At 50.6% G+C, this 12,608-nt stretch overlaps 1 protein-coding gene across 7 annotated transcripts in view; it reads right to left on the bottom strand.

The window, feature by feature from the left end:
• RYR3 (ryanodine receptor 3) overlaps positions 1-12,608 on the bottom strand; it is a 1,751,462-nt gene that overhangs the window by 96,820 nt on the left and 1,642,034 nt on the right. For all 7 annotated transcript variants that reach the window (XM_069638568.1, XM_069638566.1, XM_069638573.1 and 4 more), the window contains 2 exons: positions 2,586-2,628; positions 720-847 (listed from right to left, as the gene is read on the bottom strand). In XM_069638568.1, coding sequence (XP_069494669.1) covers positions 720-847; positions 2,586-2,628 — 171 coding nt within the window. The remainder of the gene's footprint in view (positions 1-719; positions 848-2,585; positions 2,629-12,608) is intronic.

Genomic DNA, 12,608 nt, shown 5'->3' with positions numbered 1-12,608 from the left:
CTTTGATTAAACAAAGGTCTAAAACACTTCTACACACATTCAGAGCTTGGCCTCATCTGCCAACTACCACCAAACGTCCATGACAGTGAAGGCATTGAAGGCCTGAACACTGTGCGGCAACTACGGATTGTCTGGGTTCACTAAAACCTTACTAACCCCATATTTCCCTCTGTTCCTCATGCCCAGTAGCATCTGAACAATATCAGGGCGAGGACACCACAAAAACCACTAATACAACACGTTAGAATGGCGCGTGCAAATGGAAAATGCTTTGGCAACAGCTACCTGCTGTTACTTGTGATGATACGACACTTACTATCTTGCTGTGATAACCTTTTACCTCCAATTGCGATCTGTGTTGATCGTATTGCACTGTGTTTTGCTTTCATAATATAGCACTTGCTGCTACCTTTCCTATTATTATTATTACTTTTCTTAAAGGGCCATGCTTCGTTGGTATTGTCTGGAGAGGATAGCTAAGGGGCAACGTGCTCGCCTTGGAAGCAAGACGACACGGAGCACCACAGGTTCGATCCCGGGGTCTGCACTTAGAAACCTCTGGGTATTAAATAACCTATCATGTCATATCATTTCTTATGATCTGCAATGATAAGACGCATCCTCTGGTCTTGATAGACCTTTCCTTGTCACCCTGGGTGAAACCACCCTTCATCTGCTTCTGTGGGATGATGACGTTTCCTTGGCTGTGCTCTCCTTACCATGAAACAAGAGATCCTTCCTCGGGCTTGGTCTCTTCGACTGGGCTGAAGTCCAGTGCGTTTTTATCTAGCCCCAGGAGTTCGGCAATTCGCTCAGCGCCATACAGATCTCCATACTTATTAATGACCTGGCAGGGGGAAAGAGAAGACGAGTGTGATCAGAGCAAGCCACCAACCACTATGAGTCCAATTGACAGGCTGCACCGCTGATGCGCTGTGTCTGGAGCCCACCTCCCAAGGCCCATCAACGCTAAATGGAAGGCTAATAATAAGTTCAGGGTGCCTGGGAAGAGCGGTGTGATGCGGGGCGCTCTCCTCTGGCACTGTGTTAGGGCAGAGAGCTGGAATAAGACCTATCTTGGCTGAGGACATGCTCTCCACTTGCACACGCTCAGGACTGATTGACATAGCTCTGCTACAAGGCATGATCTGGTCTCAGCGCCGATCAGGTGTCCCCGAAGCATCATTCCCAGTAGGGTCGACAAAGCACCGGGAGGCATGCTGGAGAGCGAAAAACATCATGTTTCCATTATAACAATTTCAGAGAAATAAATGGTCTGCCTGCGCTCAGCGCTGATCTGCCGACCTCCAAGTATAGGTAGGAGACGAACCGAAGTTCAATGTAACATGCCATTCTTTTTTTAAAGTATGAAATAGCATTCTGAGAGAGGAGGAGATGGCATGAGACCACCCCACCCTGCAGGACCTACATCAAGGAGATGTCAATACTAGTCAGAGAAGCAGAACCATAGAAGATGGGGAATCGGAGTGCCAAGGCGGTGGAGCGTCGTGCAAGGGCCATACGGATATGGGAAGAATTTGCAGGAACATTAATAGTGCAGTCTGGGTAGGGTTGCAAGTGTATTGGTCAAATTGTGGGTTGTCAATGAAGAGGTAGCTGGTATGTGGAGTGCAAAGCATGGAGGGATGCGAAAACTGGCATGGGGTTAAGTAGTAGGGGTGTGGGTATTGCAGTGTGTAGAAGTGGGAGAGTAGAGCTTGATCCCTCCGAGATGATTAGTGCCCTTTACACATCCAATACCAATAGAGTAGGTGGAAGTGGCACAGCCTTTGCCATTACAGCGGGAGGAAGTGGCATGGCCTTGGGCAGTGACGTACTAGACTAGGAACAAACGCATGGTGTGGGTATTACACTAAGTGCAGTGGAATGGACATTGGATGGCCAGCACGCAAAGGTGCTATGGACCAGGCTATTGCATCATGGTGGCAGCAAAAAATATGACAGGGTAGTACACCTGGTGACATGGGTAGTGCAGTGAGAGAAAGTGGCAATGCCATAAGTGGGTAGTGTATTTGGAGCTTGTGGAAGAGGACTTCTAGTGGAGTCAGCAGAAGGGTATGGGTAGCACATTTAGCAAGGGGTATGGGCACGAGTAGAGTAGACACGTGAGGTGGCGTGAAAGAAGCCAAGAGTGCAGCGGGAGAGAGAGACAACATGCTGGGAGTTCAGTGAGAGAAGTGGCACGGCTCGAGGTTGTGTACCACAGTGTCATGGACAGTATAATGAATGGCTCTCGGAGGTAGTCTTGCAGCAGGGGACTTGGTAGCAGAGTACAGTTGGGCGTAGAGCTGGGATGCTGGCAGTGCACTGGGAGAAGGCTGAATGGATTTAGGTAGCCCACTAAAAGTAAGTGAACGGCTTGCGAGGTTAAAATGGTGACATTATGACTAGAAATTGAAGATCTGCAATTCCTTTGCTTCATTGATCAGGGCAAAGAGCAAGTCAATCAAAAGGACTCATGCCTTCACACTTACATGCACACACCAATTTCTCATGACTAATTTATGATTCAAGCCCAGTACAGAAGACAGTCCTTCATGAACAATAACGTGAGCATGACCTACCTTGCGCTTGACAAACTTGTCCCAGTAGTTATTAGGGAAGGACCTAGAGTGGAAGGAGGAGTAAAGGACACATCAGAATAACTCATATAATCTCTGCTAACAGCCTCAAACATTTCTCCACGTTTAGCGGGTCCATCAGGAAATGACATGGCCGACAAGTGAAATGTACACACTTGTCACTTGGAGGCCTGTATACCATTTCTTACCAAACATCCAATGCATACACTCTTTCCCTACCATGTTTTCCTTTTTTAAAGTGGAGTAATTTTTAAGTGCTCTTCCTCCAAACATCCCTCAGGCAAACAGGCAAACGGGAGGGTGGGGCCGGTGGGGGGGGGGGGAAACCTAGCTTCAGCTATTGTTTCTCCCAGCAGTGAGCATGTGGGGATATTCTGCCCACATGCAGTGACCTCAAGAAACAAATTGTTTACCTCCCATGGATTCCACATCTTTGATGTATGTTGTCCTGTGGTAGCAGATGTCAGAAACATTTTGACAGCCGGCGCACCTTGCAGCTTTGGTGTCGAGCTCCCTTGGCGCTCTACGTCTTCGAGGCCGGATGCGACGTCGGCACAAATAGCTCACACTGCACCACACAGGACCACAGTAGACTCGTTTTTCCCCATGCTCAACCACATTGGGGATTGTATATTACACAAGATATATCTTTACAGCATTGAAAGAGAGGAAGAGAGCCCTCTTATTGCGGGGTAGGATGGAAGGGCAATGGGTAATCTGTGGGAGGAACAGCCACCTGAAAGAACATTACCATAGGTAATTTCTTCTTCTAATGGATTGTGCCCTCCCACGGATTCCTCATCTTAGATAGACTTCCATTTGCAGTTCCAAATTGCCACAGGCAGAAAGAGCGAACTCCCATTGACATTAAATTCACACCTGTTGCATGACTGCTCTATCGAAATGGACATCCTGACCTGAGTGTATCGAGGCAATAATATTTTGCAAAAGTGTGAATAGAAGCCCAAGTAGCCACTTGGCAGATGTCTTGTGTTGGTTCATCTTTGGACTGCCGAGGCGGTGGCTACCCCTCTGGTTGAGTGCCATTAAATACAATAGAGTATCATTCTAAGACGCACATGACAATCAATCTAGATATGGTCTGTTTCATTATACCTCTGCCTGTCTAAGGGCCAGTGTACCTACAAAGAATTGGTTGCCAGACCTGAAGCTATTTGTTCTGGTGATGTGAAACTCAATGCCTTTTTAGGGTCTAGTCTGTGTAGCCTTTCCTAATCTTTAGATGGATTACGCAGAGAATAGCAAGCTGGTAAGCAGATTTATTTAGCACTGAGAGACTCAAACATCACCTTATGTAAAAAGGAGGGGCATACCTGGAGCGTGAACTTGTCCCTTGAAAAGATCACAAAGGGTGCTTTAGATGAGAGAGCTTGAAGCTTGCGTACTGTTAGTGCAGATGTGATAGCTAAAAGGAATGTCATTTTCCATGTGAGGAACCTGAGTGGGCAAGAATGCAATGGCTCAAAGGGACGGGACACTGAACCTTTTTCACCAGAAAAAGCCTTCTTCCCCTCTAAATTCAGAGGTGCGCAGGGGTGCCGCTCAGGGAGCATGCACTGCCCTGACTCCGCCCTTCTGGCGCCACACCTCAGTCCCCATTGATGCGTCAACAATACAATTAACATTGCCTAATGACACAAATATTATTAGGGGGGAAGCTGGTGGGACGTATGGAGGAAAGGGCACTATGGACTAAGTACATTAGTCACTACGGTGAGTAACTTATAATTACTCTTACGTCCCGTCCCCTTTCCTCCATACTGCATGGTCGATTACAACTGAATGTAGCCCCAGGATAGAGAGGAGACCCTCCTTAAGCAAATAGGTTCCTGTGAACCGCCTGTCTCAAAGCCGCGTCAGATCTGGAGCCAGCATCCAAACATTAATGCTTGCAGAAAGCCGAGGGAGTGGCCCAAGTGGCCGCCCAGATTATGACTTGCCAAGGGACATGGCGCTGGAATGCAATGGCCGTTGCCTTGGCCCTGACTGCGTGGGCATGCATGTTGGCCGGAAGTGGCTTTTGCTGGCCCTCGTATGCTTCTTTGATGGCGGAGACCATCCAGCGGGATATGGAGGCCTTAGAAGCATGATAGCCTGGTCTTGAGCCTCTGAAGGTGACAAACAGGGCATCCGATTTGCAGAAGCCCCTTGTCCTGTCCAAGTAGAACTTCAGGGCATGCCTGACATCCAGGCAGTGCAGCACCCTCTGTGCTTTGTCCTTAGGATTGGCAAAGAACGTAGGAAAGACTATTTCCTCGTTCAAGTGGAAAGCAGACAGCACCTTCGGCAGACATGCTGGGTGTGTCCGCAGGACTACTTTGTCCCTGTGAAAGGTAGTATATGGTTCCGAGGCGACCAGCGCCTGGATCTCGCTGACTCTACGAGCCTAGGTGAGGCCGACCAGTAAGGCCGTCTTGATGGTGACCAGCTTGATGTCCGCAGACGCCATTGGTTCAAACGTTTTGTGCGCCAGGGCGCCCAATACTATGTTAAGGGCCCACGCGGGGTGTGGCCTCTTGATGGGTGGGTAGAGCCTTGCGATCCCTGTCAAATGTTTCGACCCTGCTCCCCTGCTGTGGAAGAATATGAGCTGGGCCCGTCGGGAGGTGAATCTGAGGCATCTCCGAGAGGCTGAGCAGCTCCGAAAACCATGGCCTGGCCGGCCACCATGGAGCTATTAGAATGATGTTGAGTTGGCGAGACTCCTTGATCTTGCAACTCACTCTGTGAATCAGCGGTGTGGGCGGGAAGGTGTAAGCCTTTATGCCGTTCCACTGAAGCTGAAATGCATCGCCCAGGGAGCCAGGGCCCTGTCCCTGCCAGGAGGCGAACTGAGGGCACTTCTTGTTGTGCCAGGTGGCAAAGAGATCCACCTGGGGATGACCCCACCTGTTGAAGATCTCCTGAATAACGAGGTCGTTTAGCTGCCACTTGTAATTGTCCGCTCCGAGCCTGCAGAGCCTGTCCGCCTCCAGGTTGGATTCCCCCGGGAGGTGGACTGCTGTGAGGTGGATGTCGTTTTCCAGGGCCCACTCTCACAATCTGATTGCCAGTCTGCAGAGAGGAGGGGATCTGTGCATCCCTGCTTGTTGACGTAGTACATGCTGGTCGAGTTATCTGTCTGGATGAGGACAACCTTGCCTCTGAGAAGTGGTAGGAATGCTCTGAGCGCCAGGCCGATGGGGTTCAGCTCCAACCAATTGATGTCGTATTCCTGCTCCTGTCGAGTCCAGGTGCCATGGACCGAGAGATCGTCCAGGGTGGCTCCCCAGCCCTTGAGCGAGGAGTCTGTGGTGATGGTGGCCTGCGGGGAGGGTGGCCGAAAGGGCTTGCCCGTCCTGTAGGTTGCAGTCCCTGTTAGGTCCGGGTGGAGAGTTGATCATCTCGGATTGAGAGCCCTGCTCCTGATTCCATAAGGCTGTGAAGTGCAGCTGAATCCTCCTCATCCTCAATCTCGTGTGTGGAATGGCTAATAGGACCGCCGCCAAGAGACCCAGGAGATTCTGGTAACACCATGCCGAGTTCACCTCTCTGCTGAGGAAGTGGGCAGAGGCCCTCTTGATGGCCAAGAGCTTGTCCTCCGACGGAAATACCTTCTTGGAGCACGTGTCCCAGATGAGGCCCAAGAATGTCAGAGTCTGCGTGGGCTAAGGCTGCGACTTCTTGAGTTTGAGCGAGAAGCTCAGATTGTGCAGTGTGTTCATAAGGGCATGGGAAGAGTGGTGAACCGCTTCTGGAGATGTAGCCCTGAGTAGCCATTCATCGAGGTATGGGTAGATGTGCAGGCCCTGCGCTCTGAGGAGGGCAGCCACCGTATTCATGAACCTGGTAAAGACCCTCAGGGCCGAATTGATGCCAAAAGGAAGGACCTTGTACTGAAAATGGTAGCCCATGATCCTGAACCATAGGAAAGAACGATGGGGCTGCCAAATTGGGACGTGTAGGTATGCATCCTTCAGATCCAGGGAGCACACCCAGTCTCCCTTGCACAATGTCTCTGCTATAACAGCTGGCATAAGCATCTTGAATTTCTGAAGGGGTAAGGAGAGGTTGAGGGTGGAAAGGTCCAGTACAAGTCTCAGTCCCGCCTGGTTCTTCTTCTGAATGGTGAAAATCCTGGAGTAAAAGGCCAAGCCTCATTGGCAGGCTGGGACTTACTCCACTGCTTGGCTCTCTACGAGCGACCAGATCTCCGCCAGAAGAGCTGCTGTCCCAACTTGAAGGAGTGGAGGGGAGGAGGGAGGAGAGGCTGGGATAGGGAGGCGGTATCCCTTGGAGACAATGAAGAGGATCCAGGGATCGATGAAATTCTGGCACCAGAAATGTACATGGAGAGCGAGCCTACCCCCCACTGGACACAGGTTGACCCGAAGGGGCGTATCATGCCTTCTTTCCCTCGGAGGCTGTCCCGGAGGAGGGGGACTGGAAAGAGCCCATACCCCCCCACCTTTTTGTTGCTTGCTCCGGTTCTGAGACGGCGAGCAGTCCAGCTGCCTGGATCTCTGTTCCTGGAAACTGCGGAACCCTCCATACGCACGCCCCCTGTCAGAGCGTTGCTGGGACTGGGAGTATGACTTGGGCGTGGTCTTTGTCAAGATGGATAAAGATTTGGCCGTTTGTGAGCTGTTTTTCTTCTTGTCCAGCTCCTCGTCCGTGGTGGAGTGGAAGAGGTCCCCCCCTTGAACGGTAGATCTAATATGCGTTCCTCGACATCAGGGTTGAATTTCATCACCCGGAGCCAGGCTGTCCTTCTCATGTCCGTGGTGATACAGATGGCATGGCCAGAGGTGTCAATATGGGCCACCAGCTTGGCCTCAGCGAGCCCCACCTTAAAACGTGATTGGCTCTGCGTAGGGAGTCATTCCGTGATTTCCTGCCATAACCTTTGGTTAGCGACCACCAGCATGGCGTCTGAGTTGGCCTGACGAAGATGCAAGGATGCGTTGGAATAGAGTTTCTTGCCGTACGCCTCCAAGATCTTCTCCTCCTTGCCTAGCAGTGCTGCAGAGAAGGAGGCTGAGGACGAATGAGGCATGGAGTATAGTGATGCCGCAGCGATCACCGAGGAGTGTGGCTGAGGAAGGGCCGAGAGCAAGAGTGTATCCCCCTCCATCTGCCTGTACTTGGCATCCAGGCGTCGATTGACCGGCTGGGCCAAGTGGGGTTTAAGCCAGCGCTTCTTGGCCAGGGAGACTACATCAGTGTGCAGAGGAATCCCGGTTTTGGCAGAGGGGCGTTGCATGAGGACTTCAGCCAGAACCCCCTCTGCTGGCTGCTCGACCTCGGGCTGGGGTAGGCCCAAGTATTCCTTGTGGAAGGCCCTGGCTGAGGATGGTGTGTCCGGATCCTCCTCCTCGTCCATGTCCTGCGGATCAGGAGGATCCTGTGGAGGAGTAGTTGGAGCCGTAGGTTGGGGCACAGGAACCACAGCCAGGGGCTGAGGAGGCGGCGGAGGCTGGTATGGAACTGCCTGAAGAGTCGGCTGGGGAGCCGGCACCAGCGGCTGCACCAGAGCCGGGGGCGCCGGTGGAGGCGCTTGTGGTGTCACTAGTGTCCTTGAGGATAACCCCCATTTGAGGTGACATCGTGAGGCTGAGGAACCTCTCGAAGAACCCCTTTTCACAGGCCGTAGAGGTGGCAGGGGGTACTGACGGGGCAGATGGGAGCTGCTGGAACCGCTGCTACCCTGCCCATATGGACGCAGTGGAAAGCTGCCCTGTGCATAAGAGGTATAGGTCGTAGGCCACGTACCTGGTTGAGGCCAGTCCCACCTTGACACTCATTCTTTGCAGAATTCCTGGAATGGCGACGGACGGGTGCCTCTGTCTGGCACGGCAGCCCTCTTGTCGAGCTGCCTGCCACGTGCCTGCCACATGTTGCTCGGCTCGCTGGGCCCAGCCTCCTCCAAGACTCTTGCGTGTGGATCACAAGGCCTACCCTGCTCGCCGGGTCTAGGCCCGGTAGGTGTGACACCCTCAACCCCGGGGTCGGTAGAGCTGCGTTTAGGCGCCCCTTCGGACGTACTACCTGTAATAGGGTGTAGCCCCTCTGCTACATTGCCGGTACAAGGGCAGAGTCCCTCGGATGACAATCCGGTACGAGAACCTTCTGGTCCCTCAACACTACCACCGGGAGGATCCGAGAATCCCTCGGCCCGAAGGCTGGTAGCTGCAGCAGCCTCGGGGCACATGCTGGTATAAGGAACTGACCGGTCCCTCCCGGGCGGGAGAGTCCTTGGGAAGGAGTCTCCTTTGCGGGGTGTGATGGAGAATAGCAGCCCTACCTTGGGCTTGGCTCAATGTTTCACGAAGTGCTTGAGATCCTCTGGAGGCAACTTCTGGAAGAGCTCCCTCTGCCTGGCTAGTCTGTTCTTCAGCACTTTCGAGGACAGCGAGCCACACGCTGTACAAGCTTGCCAACTGTGGTCTGGGCCAAGGCAACGTAGGCAGAGGGCATGGGGGTCTGAATTTGGGAAGAGCCCATTGCAGGATGGACACCTGCTAAACCCTGTGGAAGTCGACATGCGCTGGGGAGGAGCCTGACGTCTGAGGACCGAGTACCTGAATGATAAAAAAGACAAAAAAGACAGAGTATCCGTGCGTGGAATTACATGGCCGAAGCCAAACCCAGGAGGACTGGTGAATTTGACCTGTTCTCCTCGATGCAGAAAAGGGGACTGAGGTGTGGCGGCGGAGGGCGGAGTCAGGGCAGCGCATGATCCCTGGCCTGCACCCCCATGCACCTCTGAATTTAGAGGGTAGAAGGTTTTTTCTGGTCAAAAAGGTTCCTTCTACCATCCCTTGGAAGGGACGCCCATGCAGTATGGAGGAAAGGGGATGGGACATTAGGAAGTTCAACACTAGATTTAGGTCCCAAGCCAGCACCACAAAGGGGTTTATGACATAAACTTTGAAGTCTCACACAGAAAATGATCAACACATTCAGCTCTGCACCAGCTGCGAAATATCTTCCATTGGCAGAAATACAGTGCCTTCATCGCTGATCTTCAGGCTGAAGGCAACACTCCACGGAGATCCCAATCCCTGTACCATAACCTTTCAGTAGCCAGGAATGCAGGTTGAGTATGTTAATGCTTGAGTGAAGGATCAGAACTCTCTCTCCTCCAAGAGCAGATCGTCTCTCTGGGGAAGACTAAATGGGGGACAGATGGTCATGTCCAGAAGATCTGGGTACCACATCCTCCTGGCCCAAATCGGAGCAACTAGGATCATGGTTGTTCCGTACCTCCCCGACCTCCTCATTACTTGAGGTATGACAGGGATCGGCATTATTGCATACAGAAATGGAAAGTTCCAGTCCATGATGCAGGCATCAACTAGTGTACATCTTGGGGCAAATTTCCTGGAGTAGAAGGAGAAATTACTTACCAGTAAGGTTCTTTGTATGGATTCTTCTCCCGCAGATTCCTCAGCTGAAAGATATCCTTCCAGCGCTAGCTGCTCAGAAACATTTTAACAGTGGGCACAGTACGACTCGACATCGACCGTTGACTCCTCATGACTAGGTTGTGCGACTCCTCGACTTCAGACATGATGTCGGCCTTATATATGTTACATTAATGCGCCTCTGTATCTCAGTTCACTATCCCGTCTAACCCCCTCACGCTCAGTAGCCAAGAGGGAAGAATCCATAGAATTTGGCTTAAAGTTAGCAATAAAACATATAATAGCTTTTTTGTGTGTGTGAGGAACAGACACAATACTGAAAGCAAATGACAGTTGTGGCGGCATGGAATGAGGAGTCTGACCAAACAGTGGCATAGTGATTGCTATAAACCTCTTTTAACAACCAAAAAAACTATCTATCCCCAACCAGAGGTGGTTTCCTTACCTCAAACAAACTAAAACTCAGGCCGTCAGGAAGTCTGTGTAGTCCAAATCAAAAGTTCACCGTCCTAGTCCAAACTACTATTCTATCCCTACAATTTAAGCACAAATTCAAATCTAATGAAATTTCTTTCTACATCCCAAAAGAATAACTGCACTCACCTTGGGTATGAGTCTCTCAAGGTGCAGAGTTCTTAACTTCTAGAAATTTTCCAATGTTCACACTCCAAGAAGATAAGCTTCCATAAACACTCCAGTGGGGTTAGTTTGTTCCCCGTTCTTTGTAAGCCTCTTCCAGGTTATCTTACTTCTAACTTCTTCAAAAGTTCTTGTTGTTCCCTCCAAGGGCTTCTTCCACTCTCTATTTTCTTTACTTTCTTTAACGTGCTCCCAGTGGGACAATGAAGAGGTTCCCAGAGTCCTCCTTGACTTCCCAACTGGTACAACTGGTGAGGAAATTGCCTTACAATGTATTTCACTACTTTCCCTTCTTCTAGTACTTCTTCTGCTTCACGATTCACAGTCTCAAACTTTTCCGGGCCCCTCACGGATGTATTCTTATTCCTGTTACCTACTCTCAGGGAATGCTTCACCAGTTTGCTAGGGGACGCAGGATTGTTCTTTCACCTTCTATTTCTGCTTCTCTTCATAGGCCCACTTGTATTCATGGCTAGGTACTGTAGGCGGTCTTGGCACGCATTCTGGACCGGGCGGTCCACCCATTACAGGTCACGCTACCACAACAGTTTCTTGTGCTCTCCATACATTTGCCTACGTGGCTCTGTGGTAGGCCAGAGTAGGTGATTTTAGTGCAGTTCTTGGACCGCACGGTCCACCCACAACAGGTCACGCTACCACCTCTAATTTTCTCCACTTCAAGGGTGCTGGCTCTCAGCCAACTCGCAACACATGTACCATGCATCCCACTGCTTGTCTCTGCTAATCTGGAGAGCGGGCTTCTCGAAGGCATCCTCACTCGCCCGGCTCTTTTTCAGAATTCAGAATAGAACAAAGTCCTTCTTTACTGTTTAGTTTAAATAGCGGGGACGGACCCAGGGTAACGTCAGTTCGATTAAGAGCAGGTTGAGCACTCTTTCTACTTGATGGCAGCGTACTCGCGATCTTCATCCCTGTCCTCATCACAGCGAGATTGTCTGACACTTTTCAATAACACGTGGTTTCCAACTGCACCATAGATAGACAAGGATTAGGTGTTGTTACTGACCTGTTGGATCGGGAGTTAAAGGGGCAATATCCCAGACTCACATCCTTTTCCCCAGGAGGGGAGTACCTGCCTTTGAGATCCTCCCCATATTACCACCTCTAAAAATATTATCCGTTAGCAGCCGCACCTCCCTAGCCTCATGGAAAGGGGCTAGTGAGAGAAGTGACGATATCTGAAGGATCCTCACACAGTACCCAATGCAAAAGGCACCAAACATACTTAACACCAAATAGTCAGCACCGTCAGTTCTTACCCTTTGTTAGAGAACAATCAGAAAATGGCAACAGGCCACTTTCATAGCGGGGCAGGATGAGAGGACAATGAGGAATCTACAGGAGAAGAATCCATAGAAAGAACATTACAGGTAAGTAATTTCTCCTTCAATGTATGGCATTCTCCGGCAGATTCCTCCTCTCAAAGACTCTCAAAGCAGTACAGAGTGCGGAGGCAGGTTGAAAGCCCTCAGACAAGGAAGATCTGCAACAATGCTCTGCTGAATCGAGTGTCAGACCACATGTTACATCTAAGCATTAATGCTTAGTAAACATGTAGAGTGACAAACATGTTGCTTCGCAGTAAATCTCTTTTATCCACACACCCCTTCGCAAGGTGAATGATGCTGCCACACCCCTGATTAAGTTCTGATGCCTGTTCTCTGATAACATGCAGAGAATTATCATCCTTAGAGGGATGTGAAGGAGGATAGAAAACTGGCAAATTAATACTCTTGGACACGTGGAATTCTGAAACCACTTTTGGCCCAAATGTAGGTCATACCTTGAGAGAAGCCTTCTACTCTAAATCACAGGAAGAGCAGACTGCAAGATAGAGCCCGAAGCTCACTCACACATCTTGCTGACATGAGTGCCAACAGGAAAGCTGTTGTCAGGGTAAGTAATCTGATAGAACACA

The sequence above is a fragment of the Ambystoma mexicanum genome, chromosome 14, assembly GCF_040938575.1.
Source record: "Ambystoma mexicanum isolate Mex_15411 chromosome 14, UKY_AmexF1_1, whole genome shotgun sequence".
Lineage (NCBI taxonomy): Eukaryota > Metazoa > Chordata > Amphibia > Caudata > Ambystomatidae > Ambystoma > Ambystoma mexicanum.
This window is presented reverse-complemented; position numbering and strand designations above follow the sequence as displayed.